The 17,789-nt window shown below is 44.2% G+C and overlaps 2 protein-coding genes and 1 long non-coding RNA gene across 3 annotated transcripts; 2 read left to right on the plus strand and 1 right to left on the minus strand.

Moving 5' to 3' along the window:
• Positions 1-1,900: 1,900 nt before the first annotated feature.
• On the minus strand, positions 1,901-3,330 carry LOC123410582 (peroxidase 2-like). The gene is made up of 2 exons (XM_045103526.1): positions 3,012-3,330; positions 1,901-2,906 (listed from the first exon to the last, which is right to left on the minus strand). The coding sequence occupies exons 1-2, from the start codon at positions 3,234-3,236 to the stop codon at positions 2,142-2,144; spliced, it is 990 nt and encodes a 329-aa protein (XP_044959461.1). The 5' UTR covers positions 3,237-3,330; the 3' UTR covers positions 1,901-2,141.
• Positions 3,331-10,356: 7,026 nt separating this feature from the next.
• Positions 10,357-10,818, plus strand: LOC123411489. Its single transcript, XR_006613274.1, has 3 exons — positions 10,357-10,393; positions 10,561-10,604; positions 10,717-10,818. It is a non-coding gene; the product is annotated as an uncharacterized LOC123411489 (long non-coding RNA).
• A 33-nt stretch (positions 10,819-10,851) lies between these two features.
• LOC123408117 lies at positions 10,852-13,846 on the plus strand. Its single transcript, XM_045101308.1, has 4 exons — positions 10,852-10,876; positions 10,977-11,204; positions 13,286-13,368; positions 13,804-13,846. The coding sequence occupies exons 1-4, from the start codon at positions 10,852-10,854 to the stop codon at positions 13,837-13,839; spliced, it is 372 nt and encodes a 123-aa protein (XP_044957243.1). The 3' UTR covers positions 13,840-13,846.
• The last annotated feature ends 3,943 nt before the right edge of the window (positions 13,847-17,789 follow it).

The following is a 17,789-nucleotide window of genomic DNA, read 5'->3' on the forward strand; positions in this document are numbered from 1 at the left end:
GCCGGCCACACCAAACTAGAGGAGGAAACGAGCACATGGTACACAACTTATAAATTAAAAGAAGAAGATTGGTGACCAATTGACATGCTTGCGTGTTGTCTGACATTACAACCCTGACAAACTAATATTACTTTTTTTTTTTGTAAAATAAATCTATTTTTTATTTTGCAAGCGTAGCAAACTAATACTGTATCTCGATAAGAAAAATAAACATATCATAATTATTATATGTGCGGTGTCCATAAACAAAAGTATTGTAGCGGAGACCAAGAGCGGCACGCACGATGACGACAGACTGACGCCATGGATGTGCACTATGGTCATTCCGTATTATGAATTGAGAGTTGACTGTTCTACTTTGGTGTTAATATTCATATGTGTGATTCTAATTGTTATTTTGCTTCTATAAGTTTCGTATATATGAAAAAGTTTTTTCACCTATTCAGTTTCTTCATACATAAAATTTAGTGTGTGCTCCGTCACCATGTTTCTGTGTAATTTGCGTGCAAATGGATAAATGTAATTTAGATGATCTTCTGTATTCTAATGCCTCGGTGTGGCGACAAACTCTTGATATCATGTGTGTCCCGGTCAGAAATGACCCATCACCGCCCTCGACGAGTCCTACCAAGATGCAGCTACATCATGCACATTAGCCCCCGCATCGACGTGATCTCATAGAAGATATGTGTCTGATTCTCTTTTCATAGATATCATCAGTAAAGACCTTGTGTGCAAGATTACTGGATTCTTTTTGGGGAGCTTCTTTTCTATCTCGCCCTGGGTCCCCGAAATCACAGGACCGGCCCTGGCTGTCGGTGGAGCCGATGATGGCTGGGAGATACATGGTGGTGATGCAGCTGGAGCTTTGGAGTTTCGTGGATGATGGCTAGGAGGTGGCAGTGTGACAGAAACTATTGTGCTGAGGTGGATGTGGTGCAGCAGAAATGAGCATCAGGTTAACTAGACTCGAATTGGTGCCCGCACGTTTTGTTTTATAGTACTGGGGGATCAAAGAAGATGGGCTTTGGTGTTCCTTATGTCGGGTGCTTGGTAAAGTAGACCATGTGACGACTCATGGCTTTCTTCATTTCAAGAAACAAAATGATAAGTGTTTATCGAGTTTCCATTAAAACTCGACAAAGCCAGCCCCCTCTGTCACCTAGTTATCGCCTCGTTTGTTTGGGGCCCCTCCGTCACGACTTTGGGGTGTTTCTTTCCAGGGACTTTTTGGTGTAGGGACTAAAAAAGACCCTTTTACTCCCATGTGAAAGAAACAGGAGGGACTTTTAGGAACTAAAAGGGGGTATTTGGGACTAAAGGAAGATGTTCCTATGGAAGGGACTTTTGGGGACTTTTTTTTTTGACACTTTTTCCAACAGTGCCCCTACTTTTAGCATGCCATTTAATAACCTCTAGTATATTACTAGGGGTTACATGGTCTTTTTGCATGTCATTTAATGACCTCTAGTCCATATTTAGTCCTTGGAAAGAAACGGGTAGGGACTAAATACTTTTTAGTTGAGACTAAAAAAAGTCCTAAGAGTTTTTAAAGAAACAGGGCCTTTGTCGAGTTCCTTTACCTCGGGACTCGGCATCCCAAGGACTTTCTCATATTTTGAATGATTGTCGAGTTGGTTTTCTTCGTCAGGTTTGTCGTGTTTCATGCCATTGCCCAGTTCACTTAGGCATGTTCTTGGCAAACTGCTAACATTGCCGTGCTCATGATAAAATACACTCGGCAAACTCCGGGAAATATGCATCTTCGTCAATTACGGTATACTACCTTTTTTTTTTTTTTGAGTAACAGGTATATACCAACTGATTCAGGGAATCATGGCAGAGGTTCAGATGTCATGTTCAAAACATCCAAAATCGCTATTCAAAACATGTTACATGCATAACTTATTAATTTTATTATCCCAAATACAAAGAACATTGTTTTCCGCAGCCCATTTACACATGTACATTCCATATACACAAATAATTCCGTTGGCGCAAATAGAACTAAGAAATGACAAATGAAAAGACAAGAAATGTAGGTGCTAAAAAAAGAAAGTTCGCATGCAGGATGAAGCAAAACACTGGACGATCCTTTGACATGCATGCACGTAGACGTACATGCACGCACTTAATTGGTACTAGTTGATTGCGCGGCAGTTCTTCCTGATCTGTCCCTGGTCACCGGTCTTGACCTCGATGCCGGCCATCTTCACCATGGCCTTCTCGAACCTGTCCTCCCACCATCCGGGGATGTTGGCGTTGTCCACCACCATCCTCGCCGTCTCCTCGGAGGTCAGGAGCGCCGCGTCGGAGGTGAAGAGCACCGTGTGCGACAGCACGTTCTTGTAGTACTGCCTGTCCAGGTCATTCGGGGTCACCACGTCCTGCATCACTGTGGGGTCATTGCCGCCCGGGGCCGCATCAGCGGGGCATTGGTCACGCAGGAACGCGGCGAGGCCGCCGTTGATGTCGGAGGGGGCGTTGAGGCGGTCAGGCACAAAGGAGGAGCAGTGGGAGCGACCGATGGTGTGCGCTCCGGACAGGATGACCAGGTCCTCCGCGTCCAGGCCCTTGACGACGAAGCTATCGACGAGGTCGCTGAGGTTGGACGTGGGCGGGGCGAGAAACTTGAGGGGCTCGGAGGCGTTGGAGAAGGTGCCGTCACGGCGGCCCGATGGCACCTCGAAGTGTACCTTGCCGGCGTTGAGGATGCAGGACGCATCGCGGGCCGCGAAGGCGATGATGTCCGCGCAGGACACGGTGCCCGGACAGGCCACCTCAAGGGCTTCTTTAATGGCGTCGATCAGCTCAAAGCCGCGCAGCGACGGGTTGTTTGGCGGGCTGAGCTTCTCCGGCGTCGGGCTGAACGGGGTAGGATCCAGGAGAACCGAAGCGTCACAGCCCTAATAAGGTGATCACCGACGACAGACTCGACAAAATCAATCATCTATATATCAAAGTACGTATAACATACATGTTTGCATTGCAATTTATTTCTTGCAATGTACCTCGACGAAACAGTCGTGGAAGAGCATTCGGATCATGGCGGCGCCATTGCCGGGGTTCTGGGAGATGGCCTCCATCATGACGCCCTTGACGACGGCCTCCGCCTGGGGGCACCTGTCGTGGTAGAACCCGATCTGCAGAGGGCTGGCCCGGCACCCCACAGCGAGCAGCAGCAGCAAGGCACACGCCACCAGAACCTGCAGCTTCTTAACAGCAGCAGCCGCCATTGTTTCAAGATAGCTCGACTTCTTGACTAAGATTGAAAGATGGGAAGTGGGAGGTGATGGATCGATGGGTTGGGGAATGCCTGTTAGCTGCTGTATATAGTTTCAGCATGATGCTGCTTATATAGGTGAACATTCGAACTTTCGAAACGTATGTTGTGACGTATGTTGCTTATTTACGTATGTTGTGCCATGCATGTGCTTCGTTGGAACGTTACTACGTACACCGGCCGGTAGTTGCCATCAGCACTCGTCGACGTCCAGTTCGCAGTGGCACCGGGAATTAATCAGAGGCCGGTGGTAATGAATGGTTTGATACATAAATAGCCCTGATGGCCAATTCCCTAACCTTGACATTTTTAGAAGATGAGCTCACTAGCCCTGATGGTTACATGCGGTTGACTTGACTCTTACGTATGAATTGGCCATGTATAAGCTGGAGTGGAGCTAGCTATTTTATAGCAGTATAGTTGCTAGATCAAGCAACTGGTTGATGTGCTCACCAGTGGCAGATGGGGACGTATGTTTTTCTGGCTGTTGAGAGGTCAGGTTAGGTAATATAAGAACATTTCCTTTGTGACCTTTCTCTGTGTGTGCGCTTCGGTGTCTCAAATCCTTTAGCATTTCTACCTGAGCAAAAGGAACTAGCGCCCTGAAAACTTGTGTTGCGTCTACACTTAAGTCACACTGCACGCGGGTGCATCTAGGTCACACTGACCATTTTGATCGGACTGCCGCCTGATTCGAAGGTCACGCGAGGCACACATGTCACGTGTGTGGGTAGTTTTTTTTTTTTTGCACAAAAGACACTCTTTTCTCTATTTGCCGATGGGTGAGGCGACGGGTGGTGTTGCGGGTGTGTCGAGGTCGGCGGCGGCAAGTGTACGGGCAAAGATGACTGAGATGTAGCCGAAGTTGAGGACAGAAGAGGATAGACGCCCGACCTATGGTTAGCCCTGTGTCTCCTCCCCTCCCTCTAATAGCTAGGATTATCCGCTTACGCTGCCATATCAGGTAGATTAGGTCTACGATGATTGGCTCCCCCCTCCTAATAGCTAGGTCTATGATAGATTAGGTAGTGAATTAGTATAAGTTCTAGGTTCTTGATCTTTTTTTTGTAGGATTGTACCCACTCTTATGTTTCATCTGTCGATTGCTTGCTAGGGTTAGTGAACTAATGATAAATTTTGCAATATAGGTTCGGATTCAGGAAAATTCAGTATAGAGATGCATCTTGGTGGTTTCTTCATGGGAAAAGGACTTAATTTGGCATATTTGGATGAAAAAGTATTTGTGTTGATAACCTTGATAGGAACACTTTCTGCAATGATATGATTGACTATATTTTGTGGTAGCTGAAATATCCACCTGGTGAGTTCGATATTGTGTTCTGGTGCCCACCGGGTAAAACACTAGGAGAATTGTTCTCAATTGATTTTGATGTAGACTCTCCGAAGATGGCAAGAGCTTCTGTGAATTTAAAGGTGCTTGTTTTGTTTGTGAAGCATGTGAAAGAATTGAGATTGAAAAATTGGAAGAGGAGGAAGATGACATTGCTTACAGGGTTGGCCCTGAATTGCCTCCGGTAATACTCAGCCCTATAAGAAAGTAGAAATTAAGCCATATGACAACAGAGAGCACACAAGCTACCGCAGGAAATGCACACAAGGTATTACAATCCGGTTTCTATTGGCCTACTCTTTTTAAAGATGCTTGTAAGTATGTCCTTTCTTGTGATTTTCAAAGAATTTTAATATTTGTAGATGTCAGGAAATGCCTTTGAATTATTCACTTGCTAGTTGCTACTGAACCATTTGATGTTTGGCGCAATGATTAAATGGGACCATTTTCCTTCTTCTAATGGGTATACTCATATTCTACTTGATGTTGATAACGTTACTAATGTTGGGGAACGTCGCATGGGAAACAAAATTTTCCTACGCACACGAAGACCTATCATGGTGATGTCCATGTACGAGAGGTGATTAGATCTACGTACCCTTGTAGATCAATAAGCGGGAAGCGTTAAGAAACACGGTTGATGTAGTGGTACAGCTTCGTGATTCAAATCACCGTCGTCCCACGATCCGTCCAACGATCCTATCTGATCTAGCGCCGAACGGACGACACCTCCACATTCAGCACACGTACAGCTCGATGACGATCTCGGCCTTCTTGATCCAACAAGAGAGATGGAGAAGTAGAAGAGTTCTCCGGCAGCGTGAAGGCGCTCCGGTGGTGGTGATGATCTACTCCTGCAGGGCTCCGCCCGAGCTCTGCAGAAATCCGATCTAGAGGCAAAACTATGTGGAATAGGATTGAGTTGCACGTGGCAAAGTTGTGTCTCAAAAAGCCCTAAACCACTAATATATATAGGAGGAGGGGAGGGGCTAGCCTTGGGGCACAAGGGCCCCAAGGGTGTGACGGCCGAAGGGGGAGGAGGACTCCTCCTCTAATTCGGTTTGGGAAGGAGGAGTTCTCCTCTTCCTACCCACCTCCCTCTTTCCTTTTTTTGCTTTCCTTTGGTATTTTTACTTGTGGCGCCATAGCCCTTTTGGACTGGCTCCACCACCCCACTAAGGACTTGGTGCGCCACCCTAAGGCCATGGGCTCACTCCCAGGTGGATGGGCCCCTCCCGGTAAACACCCGAAACCCATTAGTCACTCCCGGTACACTGCCGGAAATGCCCGAAACCATCCTATATATCAATCTTCGTTTCCGGACCATTCCGGAAACCCTCATGACGTCTGTGATCTCATGCGGGACTCCGAACAACATTTGGTAACCACACATATAACTCAACTATACTAAAATATCAACAAACCTTAAGTGTCCACACCCTGCGGGTTCGAGAACTATGTAGACATGACCCGAGACACTCCTCGGTCAATATCCAATAGCGGGACCTGGATGCCCATATTGGATGCTACATATTCTCCGAAAATCTTATAGGTTGAACCTCAGTGCCAAGGATTCATATAATCTCGTATGTCATTCCCTTTGTCCTTCGGTATGTTACTTGCCCGAGATTCGATCGTCAGTATCTGTATACCTATTTCAATCTCGTTACCAGCAAGTCTCTTTACTCGTTCCGTAATACAAGATCCCGTGACTTACACTTAGTCACATTTCTTGCAAGGCTTGTTTGTGATGTTGTATTACCGAGTGGGCCCCGAGATACCTCTCCGTCACACGGAGTGACAAATCCCAGTCTTGATAAATACTAACTCAACGGACACCTTCGGAGATACCTGTAGAGTACCTTTATAGTCACCCAGTTACGTTACGACGTTTGATACACACAAGGTATTCCTCCGGTGCCAGTGAGTTATATGATCTCATGGTCATAGGAATAAATACTTGACACGCAGAAAACAATAGCAACAAAATGACACGATCAATATGCTACGTTCATAATTTGGGTCTAGTCCATCACATGATTCTCCTAATGAAGTCTTCGAGTTATCAAGTGACAACACTTGTCGGGGGGATGACCCCGGGGTAGGCTCATCGAGCCTGTTCCTCCATTTCCGGCCGAATGGACATGAACGTATACAGATTCCCCAAGGCCCAAGTCTTCTGGCCGGCTAGGCAACGTCTACCGGCTAGAGGATGAGGCGGCCATCCCTTTGGCCGGCCGGGCAACCCCAGCCGGCTAGAGACGAGGCGGCCTCCTCTTCCGAGTCGGCCTTGTCCCGCCAGCCGGGCTAGGGAGGAGGCGGCTACACATAAGCCGGCTAGCCAAGCAGGCTAGCCGGCCGAAGAGCACAAGTCATATCAGATCGTAGGTCACAATAAGACCTCACGATTAAAGGTAGCTACGCGTCAGCAAAGGTACTGGATCAGGGCGTCCGACAGGTACGAGCGTCGGCGGCCACGCCGTTGACCTACCCCGGCTCTGATCCATCATCTAGCATACTATCGGACCATCACACTCCCACTCCATTACTGCACTCGGCGCGGGGAACAGTGGAGGCGGCCGTACTACCTGCCCATGACGAATCTCGCGGGGCGACGCTTGACGTACAGCGCGTGCTCGGCGTCAACCTTACGCGAGAGCCTCATTGGCCAGCCGGCGGGTCCCACGCATAATTGAGACCATGCAGCCGGCGGGCCCCTCAAGCGACAAGACAAGACTCTTGTGGGCCCCCGACCAGCCGGCGAGGCCGCCGGCCGGGTCCCACACTTGTACCCTTTATCCATATTGTAGGCCGGCGGGTTCGTCTATAAAACCCCCCGGTCGCCCTCCATGCAAGGGGGACCGATCATTCACCAGTCATACAACACTACCACTACAAGAAATATGCTCATATGCGATGTTTTTTAAAATGTCGTTGATGAATTCGTCATAAATCTATGACAATTTCATCCGAGATCGTCGTAAACCGTTTGAGGGGATCAAATCTACATATAAATTACGACGATGTGAGTCAAAACATCATAACCGCATAAGATGAGATCGTCATAACTTTTACGACGATTGTAAAAATGTCGTAACATGTTCTAACTATGTTGACATGTCACTCGTGGGTCCATTCTATCCCACCTGATCCTAGTTTGTGAAGCAACCTACTATTCTATCATTCTGAAAATTCTCGAAAAATTATCATAAATACTTTGGACTATATATTCCTCAAATATGTGAAAACCCTCCCTTCCATAGTTCAAAAATAATTCAAAAATATTCATTTTCCTATTCTGTTAAGAATAGCACTTTGTGAAGGAAGTGCTATTTCTATTTCTTTGATTACCCTCATATTATTTAGGCACTCTATCCTATCCAAATCATTGCCTCATGAAAACTTTCGTAACGATTTGCCTAGTAAATCTTTCTCAACAAATTTCCAAAGTTTGTGTTCAGCTAACAGCTTTGTGAAGGAAGTACTAGATAGGAATATCCTAATGAGTTGAATTTTTTCCACATCATCTATGTGCCCAAAACGTAGCTCTCCATAAAATTTTAGCCACATCTAACAATTCATGTGAGCTCATCATCCAATCTTTGTTTTTGGTAATATTTTCATTTTGTGAAGCAACTATGTTTCATATTGCTTTATAGTTGATGAAAAATTTACCACGGGATGATACTGACCATATAACCTCACTGCACCAAATTTTAGCTCATTTAATTCAGCCAGTTTCTCTCAATATTTTTCCCAATATTCTATTCGGTAGAGAGCATTATGAAGGAAGTACAATTTTTGTTTATCCAAATTTTATGAATTTTTTACATTATCTTAATGTGCCCAAATTATCATCCTCCTCCAAATTTAAGCTCAATCCAATCATCTATGTGAGCCCAAATTTTAATTACCATTTTCTGTCCAGATTGGCACATTGTGAAGGAAGTGTCACTTTGGCATGTCCAAATGGTATAATTTTTATACAGTGCCTTCATATGCCCAAATTAACATCATACACCAAATTTCAGGTCAATCCATTCATTCATTTGATCCTAGCTTCAACATCCATATTTCTGCACAATGTGTTACTTTGCAAAGCAAGTGCCACCTAGATTCATCCATTTGAGATAAAAATTTGCCAAGAGAGTCTTCTTAGTAGATGATCATCATCAGCCAAAATTTAGGCCCATTGTCTATGTGAATTACCCGCACCGCTAATCAAACACTTGGCTGCTAATCCATGTTTGTGCTTAGTTCAGTCTCCTCATGAGATTATTCTATTGTATTATTCTTGCTAACCCCTATCGAGGGATTGTCCAACCCACCATACATGACTATTCCACCTAGAACGCGTGGCAATGCAACGGTTAGGCGGTGACCATGCGACTGGCATGCAAGTTCACGCACTCTGGAGTTGGGGCCCTCGACCACCATGCAAACCTCGACGTCAAGGCACCACACCATGTATTTCTGATTAAATAGATACTTATATGCCTATAAATGATTTTTGGTAAAAATAAAGAGCAAACTATAATGCAGCTACAGTTCAAATTTGACCCGCTTCCAACTGAATCGACATAAATTTGTCTTTTTCACGAGAGGTGGATAAAATCTTTTAACACCCAACCATTTTGTCAATTGTACATTAAATATGGACTAGTATTTTATAAAAATAATTTGGTCCAATTTTAAAACAAATATATGGTAGGTCCTTCACAAAACAACTCATTCTGATCACTTGAAAAATGGAAAATGAATTTTTCATACAAGGAAAATGAAAACTTCCTTAATCTACATTGTTTGCCATTCCGATATGCATCCTTGTGCATAATATTATATTATTTCAACAAACTATGTCATGAATGTGGCTATAAGATTGATCATTTGGCTTGAAAGTCATGAATCTTCACACATGATAGCCCATTTGTAGGAACACTTATTTAAAATAATTGTCGTATTACTAGTTTATTATTTTTCCTGGTAACTTTGTTACATACAATGACACAATGCAATGGTTTTCCATTTTTTTGAATTTGTTTTGAATTTTTCATGGCCATTTCAAAACACGGTCAAAACTACGGGTATGACCGTTCAATAATTAATGTTCAATAATCTATTCTTCCCATAATCATTTGGTCAACTAATATTTTATATAAGTACTTTCAACCAACATCTCATTGGATTGAGAAATGGTTTTATTTTCCTTTTAGTTATTACTTTTTGCAATTATTTCCATTTAATATCACACTCCCTATGTTCCTAAATATAAGTCTTGTAACTATGCCCGTGCAAATGCACGGGTCTACGACTAGTAGATTATAATTATGAATCGGACATTCTAAAATTGGTTAAAATCCTATATATTTAAAACAGAAATAATAATAATGATAACTAATAAAAGAATAATAGAAAAAAGTATTAAAAAAAGAAAAATAAAAAGATCCCCTGGCCCAACTGGGCCAAGTGGCCCAGCTGACCATCTACCGCCCCGGCCCATAACCACCCTCGGGTATAAAGCCCCCGAGGGGGCTAACCCTAGCCGACCCGTTCACCCTCCCCACTCCACCCCTCCACTCCCCCCACGCGCAGCAGTCCGCGCCCCCAACCCCCCACCCCCACGCGCCGCCGCCGCTAGGGTTTCTCACCCTCGCCGCCTCCCTCGCAGGAGGAGCCCGAATCTCCAGCAGCAGCAATGAGCGACGGCAAGGACACCCTCGACCTCTCCGCCCTCGGCGCTGCCGTCCCCAACGCCGCAGGTTCGTTCGCCGCTCCCGCTCCCCACCTCTCTGTTGCTGCTGTTTGCGGGCTGTGAGGTCGTATCGGTTTCGCTGCTGGTGGTTTCGATCCCGCTCCCCACCTCTATGTTGCTACTGTTTGCGGGTTGTGAGGTCTTACCGGTTTCTGTGGTGGTGGTTCGATGCAGAGCTCAGCGCCGAGCACAAGGCCAACCTCGTGGAGTCGATTAAGGTGAGGTTTCCCGCAGCGGCTCCACGTTTATCCCGTTCATCGTCCGTCTCAGGGGGTTCTCTGGGCTATTTATGCGGTCTAGCCGCGCTGATTCGGTGCCTCGGATGTGCAGAACACGCTGCAGGGATTGGCGGCCCGGCACACGGACGTGCTCGAGAGCCTGGAGCCCAAGGTCAGGAAGCGGGTCGAGGCGCTCAGAGAGATCCAGGTATAACTCCAGGGGTTCCACTACGTGGTGCTTTTTTACATGCGTTCCTTCTGGCATGGATTTGGTTGTGATCACACTTGTCGATCTTCCATACCATCGATCATAGCTCATACGCTGATGCTCATACATTTGTTGATGGTTTTTGACTGTGGTCCTTGCTTCAGTCAGCGGCAGGGCCAAATGGGTCGCAGGCGATGGCGGAGTTCATCGGCAGCGCTGTCCCGAACGGCATGGCGAGCTTCATCAACGTGGGACACTCCGCGGCGCTCGGCTCCATCGGCGACGTGACGGGCTTCGGGCAAGACCAGCAGTTCACGGCCGTGCAGATGCTGTTCAGGAGCTGCGAGGCGGCCGAGCCCATCACGAGGCTGGGGCTGAACGGCAGCTACGAGTTCGGGTACTCGGCGGCCGCGATGACCGACGCCGGATCGGTGCCAGGCCTCGGCATGCTCGGCGGCTCGCCCTTCCTGAAGCCCGGCATCGCCGGCAGCAACGAGAGGGGCGGCGCCGGCCAGTAGCCGAGCGGCTGCTATCTGTCAGGCCAGGTGCGACATTAACTACACTTCCTGCATTGTGTTCTAGCTGGTCTTCTTCTTCCAAGCATTTACAATTTTGAATAAACCATCACGGTTCTTAGCTGGTCTTCTTCTTCCAAGCATTTACAATTTTGAATAAACCATCACGGTTCTTTGGTTAGTTTGATGTGTGCAATGATGCGTTTGAACCCAATTAATGTCGATGATTGGCTGCCCGATTTGCTTGTAAAATGTTGTTGATTCGTTTAGTGCACGCGCAGTCATTAATCCCGGCGACCCGGTGCACTGTTTAGCTTTTACTCTGGTTATCGTTAGTGTCCATGCACACTCTTGTGATGAACATACCTTTAACATTTGTAGTAGGAGTACACAATGCATGTCATGCGTGAATTGACGGGAAAAGTATGGTACTCTTGGTCCATCATGTGGAAACCGAAGTCTGTTTCAAACTGGACCTCTTAACAATGATGCAGCATGCATGCTTAGTTTCTACTTATAATTAGGTGTCATGCCTAGCTAACTAGCTATAGCTAGTGGAGTACTGCAAGATATTCTAAATTTCTAATTCAATGGCTTGATGGCTTATCGGTACTAGCTATGGCTGCATGCATCGATTGATGCAGAGGCCGGAGGTTTAACCTCCTTTTCCAAGAAAAAAAGATGAGCTAAACACCTCATTCATGGGAAATTTTTTACTGATATTTCATGTGTGCTATTGCGCGTATGTGCATCTCCTTTTTAAATTAAGTGTAAGTGGTCTAAAAAAAATAAAGTACAAAGAAGGACCTAAAATGGTTGGAGTAATACTTAATAAATTAGCACCGATCGTTCCCAGTGTAGCTTCCAAGAAGAAGAAAACTGTTTGTATCATTGATAAGTAGCTGATCATGAACAGTTTGCTGCTGACCTGCTGATACAGTTGCATTGTGTTATCATATTCAACTGTGCTTCACTCCAGTTTTAATAGTTATGTCTAGTGTTAAACAAGATTAGTATGATTACATACAGTTTGTAAACAGTTGCCAAAATTTCTAATATATTTTTGTCTAACGAGTAGTATACTCCAATGTAGAACATCAAGAACTAATTGACCATATATTCATACATGAAGAGAGGAGGACCTATTTTTGGCCTTGTTTTGATAATTGCCAATTGTTTTACACAGGCTGCTGACAGAAAAGATCCATCAAGGTGTATGTTGAAGACCTATGCGGCCGTGGAACGACCTGAATTAGTATCTATCTTGATTTTGATCTTGTTCACCGGAGTGTTAATCGATTTGCTAGTCTATTTGACATGAATGCATATGTTTATGGGCTAGATAATTCTCATGAACTGGAGGGGGCTAGGTGAAAAGTGCCATGAGCTGGCCCGCCCTGTCCAGTTGGCACGCTGCTATTGGCCGGTGGTAACTTTGGACTGGGTTTGCACATTGGATGCAAGTTCTGTGACTGGGTAGGGTCATTTTTCAAGTTGTAGGATTCAACCATCACATTGTATGCAAGTTGTAGTATCCCTGGTGCTATTACCTCCTACAAAAAGTACAAAGTTGTTCGGTAAGTTTTGCCTGTGTATTCTTTGTCCTGCACTCCTGCTATTCTTATTTCCAGGCCAATAGAAGAATGTAAGAAACCCCTATCATTTTGTAGCAAGAAAAGACAAGAGAGAGAATCACCATCAGGGAAGTCAGTTCGATTATCAACAAGAGTGGAGAAAGAATATTTAAAACTCTCTTATACTGCAAGCATTGGAGCAGAGCTCGAAGATGGTCTGTTTGATGGTAATAACAATAAGTAGTTGCCGTACTCAGTTGCTATGGTAGTTTGCATATTATTTGGTTTATATGTAGTCTGTGTCACTTTTGCTGATCTAAAAATGGCATTTTGTATTCTTCAAAGACAATGCCATTTGTTCTTATGGTGTTGAATCTGTTGCAGATTTTCTTGAACTAGCTCTTCAGTTTGGGATGATCATGATGTTTGCTTGCGCCTTTCCATTGATATTCTGCTTTGCTGCTCTGGTATGTGGTTATGACGACAGTTTACAGTCAAGTACTCATGCTTGATATGCTTAGTTGCACATGTTATAGTTCTTAAGAAATCATCTTCATGAGAGAACAATGTAACATAAATGTCACTATATTTGTAAGAAGACTGTTGCTTGTCATCTTCACACACTTTTTAATCCTAAAGTATGATTACTTCTGTGCCTAATCGGTCAACAACAATTTCTGCTTCTGTTTTTCATGCAATGCTATGCTTTATAATGATTTACTCCCTCTGTTCCTAAATACTTGTTGTGCGTAGTGTCAAAATATTAATGTGATTTACTCCGTCTTTCATTTGCATTTCTTTTAACATCATCTTCAGGATGAACACAAATCTTTTTTTATTTCTTATATTTTTTATATTTATTTCCTTTTGATTTATTCATGTGCAGTGTAATGTTCTTGTAGGATGACAAGTTGTCGCATCTCGAGCATGTCTCATAGGAGAGTGGAATGAAGTCCATTGTACTGTTGTGATAGTAGCAGATGTGCCATTGTTCTATTGTACAATTCTGTCCGTTCTTGCTATTTTCATGTGTAAGGAAATGTATTCATGAGATGAGTTATTGTGTTATGTAAACCTGGGAGATGTATTATGTGATGTTATATGATGGATGATTTTAATTCGACTTGAAGTTTTCTTGATTTGAATACGAAATAGTGCTGCATTTAATATTGGACAAATAATTGGTTATAAAGGTCCAATAAATAAAAATGAAACCAAGTTCTGGAAAAAAAGTTGCTGAATTCAAAAATGAAAAAAAGGCCAAAACTGAAAATGGACCAAATGTATTTGGGCACTAAAAGGCCAGGGCCGAAATAAAAAATTTGAAAAAGAAAAACTAAAAGTGTCTATAAATGGGCTAAGGCCCAAAAGAAGCCCAATAAGAAAAGCCCAAAAAAATAAAACGAGCCCATGTGATCAATTGAAATGGGTTGGGCTGATTTCAGCCATGACGTTTTGATTTCGTCGTAATTTTGCCACGTAGGACTGCCACGTAGGACTGGGTTTGATTGTCAGCGATGATTTAGGATCGTCGTAAAGGTTACGACAATCCACGAATCGTCGTAAAGTTACGACGATTTTGACCAAAACGTCGTTGCTGTTCATTTCTGACGCTCTGTTTTCGACGCTTGGTTTTTCGTCGTGCGATCGTCGTAAATGAAAAACCGTGACGATGTAGCGACGAAAAAATAGCGTCATGTACTAGCATATTCCTTGTAGTGTACACGCTCACCAACCACGGAGAGAGAGGTAGAGACGAGCCGGCTGCTCCCCTCTTCCTCCTCCCAACACAGCTCCAGGAGCAACATTGTACTCTGTTCATACACATCAAGCACTCCGGCAGCATTAGTGGTATTATTTCTACGGAGAGCCCTGAACCTGGGTACATCGTGCGTCCCATGCGTGTACCAACCTCGTTCCCAGCGTCCACCTTTGTCCCTTCGGTTCTCACCGACTTTAGCCTACCTATGGCATATCTTGTGAGTATTCACCGACAACACTTGCACATAGTCAGAAAACCTTGACTATCCTTGATCAACTGGCTAGCCAACTAGAGGCTTGCTAGCGACATTGTTTTGTCTATGTATCCACACATGTATCTAGGTTTTCATTCAATACAATTATAGCATGGATAATAAACGATTATCTTGAAACAGGAAATATAATGATACTATTTTATCATTGCCTGTGGGGCATATTTTCAACATTCTCCCACTTGCACTAGAGTCAATAATCTAGTCCTCACATCGTCATGCGATTTACATTGTAATAAATCTAACACCCATACAGTTTTGGTGTTGATCATGTTTTGTCCGTGGAAGAGGTTTAGGCAGTAGATCTGCTACATTCAGATCCGTGTGCACTTTGCAAATATTTATGTCCTCTCCTTCGACGTAGTCATGGATGAGGTTGAAGCTTCGTTTGATATGCCTGGTCTTCTTGTGAAACCTTGGTTCCTTTGCTAAAGCAATGGCACCATTGTTGTCACTGAATAGAGTTATTGGATTTAGCACGCTCGGCGCAACTCCAAGATCCGTCATGAACTGCTTCATCCAAACACCCTCCTTAGCTGCCTCTGAGGCAGCCATGTACTCCGCTTCACATGTATAATCTGCTACAACGCTTTGCTTGGAATTGCACCAGCTTACCGCACCCTCATTACGAATAAATATGTATCCGGTTTGAGACTTAGAGTCATCCAGATCAGTGTCAAAGCTTGCGTCGACGTAACCCTTTACGACGATCTCTGTGTCACCTCCATATACGAGAAAATTTTTCTTAGTCCTTTTCACGTACTTCAGAATATTCTTGACCGCTATCCAGTGATCCACCCCTGGATTACTTTGGAACCTGTCTGCCATACTTATGGCCAAGCTAACTTCTGGTCTAGTGCACAACATTGCATACATGATAGAACCTATGGCTGAAGCATAGGGGACATAACTCATTTGTTCTCTATCTTCTGCAGTTGCTGGACACCGAGTCTTACTCAATTTTATACCTTGTAACACTCGCAAGAACCCTTTCTTGGACTGTTCCATTTTGAACTTCTTCAAAACATTATCAAGGTATGTGCTTTGTGAAAGTCCTATCACGCGTCTAGATCTATACTTATAGATCTTAATGCCTAGAATGTAAGCAGCTTCTCCTAGGTCCTTCATAGAGAAACTTTTGTTGAAGTAATTCTTTACGCTCTCCAAAAAACTCCAAGTTGTTTCCAATCAGCAATATGTCATCCACATATAATATTAGAAACGCTACAGAGCTCCCACTCACTTTCTTGTAAATACAAGATTCTCCAACCACTTGTATAAACCCAAATGCTTTGACCACCTCATCAAAGCGCTTATTCCAACTCTTAGATGCTTGCACCAGTCCATAAATGGATCGCTGGAGCTTGCATACTTTGTTAGCATTCTTCGGATCGACAAAACCTTCAGGTTGCATCATATACAACTCTTCCTTAAGAAAACCGTTAAGGAACGCCGTTTTGAAATCCATCTGCCAGATTTCATAATCGAAAAATGCAGCTATTGCTAACATGATTCGGACGGATTAAGCATCATTACCGGTGAGAATGTCTGATCGTAGTCAACTCCTTGAACATGTGAAAAACCCTTTACCACAAGTCGAGCTTTATAAACGGTCCCATTACTGTCTGCGTCCGTCTTCTTCTTAAAGATCCATTTATTCTGAATAGCCTTGCGGCCTTCAGGTAATACTTCCAAAGTCCACACTTTGTTTTCATACATAGATTCTATCTCGGACTTCCTGGCCTCCAACCATTTGTTGGAATCCGGGCCCACCATTGCTTCTTCGTAATTCGCAGGTTCATTGTTGTCTAACAACATGATTGATAAGACAGGATTACCGTACCACTCAGGAGTAGTACGTGATCTTGTCGACCTGCGAGGTTCGATAGGAACTTGATCCGAAGTTTCACGATCATCATCATTAACTTCCTCCTCAACCGGCGTAGCTTCGACAGGGGTTTCCCCTTGCCCTACGCTACCATCTAGAGGGACTAGAGGTTCGACAACCTCATCAAGTTCTATCTTCATCCCACTCAATTCTTTCGAGAGAAACTCCTTCTCAAGAAAAGCTCCGTTTTTAGCAACAAACGTTTTGCCCTCGGATTTGAGATAGAAGGTGTACCCAACTGTCTCCTTTGGGTAACCTATGAAGATGCACCTTTCCGCTTTGGGTTCCAGCTTTTCGGGCTGAAGCTTTTTGACATAAGCATCATATCCCCAAACCTTGAAATGACAACTTCGGTCTTTTGCCATACCATAGTTCGTATGGTGTCGTCTCAACGGATTTTGATTGTGCCCTATTTAAAGTGAATGCAGGTGTCTCTAATGCATAACCCCAAAATGATAACGGCAAATCGGTAAGAGACATCATAGATCGCACCATTTCTAACAAAGTACGATTACGACGTTCGGACACACCATTACGCCATGGTGTTCCACGTGGTGTCAACTGTGAAACAATTCCACATTGTCTTAAGTGAGCATCAAACTCGAAACTCATATATTCACCCCCGTGATCAGAACGTAGGAACTTGATCTTCTTGTTACGATGATTTTCAACTTCACTCTGAAATTGCTTGAACTTCTCAAACGTTTCACACTTGTGCTTCATCAAGTAGATATATCCATACCTACTCAAATCGTCAGTGAAGGTGAGAAAATAAGGATATCCGTCGCGCACTTCCACACTCATCAGACCGCATACATCGGTATGTCTGATTTCCAACAAGTCACTTGCACGCTCCACTGTTCCGGAGAACGGAGTCTTAGTCATCTCACCCATGAGGCATGGTTCGCACGTGTCAAGTGATTCAAAATCAAGTGACTCCAAAATCCCATCGTAATGGAGTTTCTTC

Source organism: Hordeum vulgare, chromosome 7H, assembly GCF_904849725.1.
Source record: "Hordeum vulgare subsp. vulgare chromosome 7H, MorexV3_pseudomolecules_assembly, whole genome shotgun sequence".
Taxonomy (NCBI): domain Eukaryota; kingdom Viridiplantae; phylum Streptophyta; class Magnoliopsida; order Poales; family Poaceae; genus Hordeum; species Hordeum vulgare.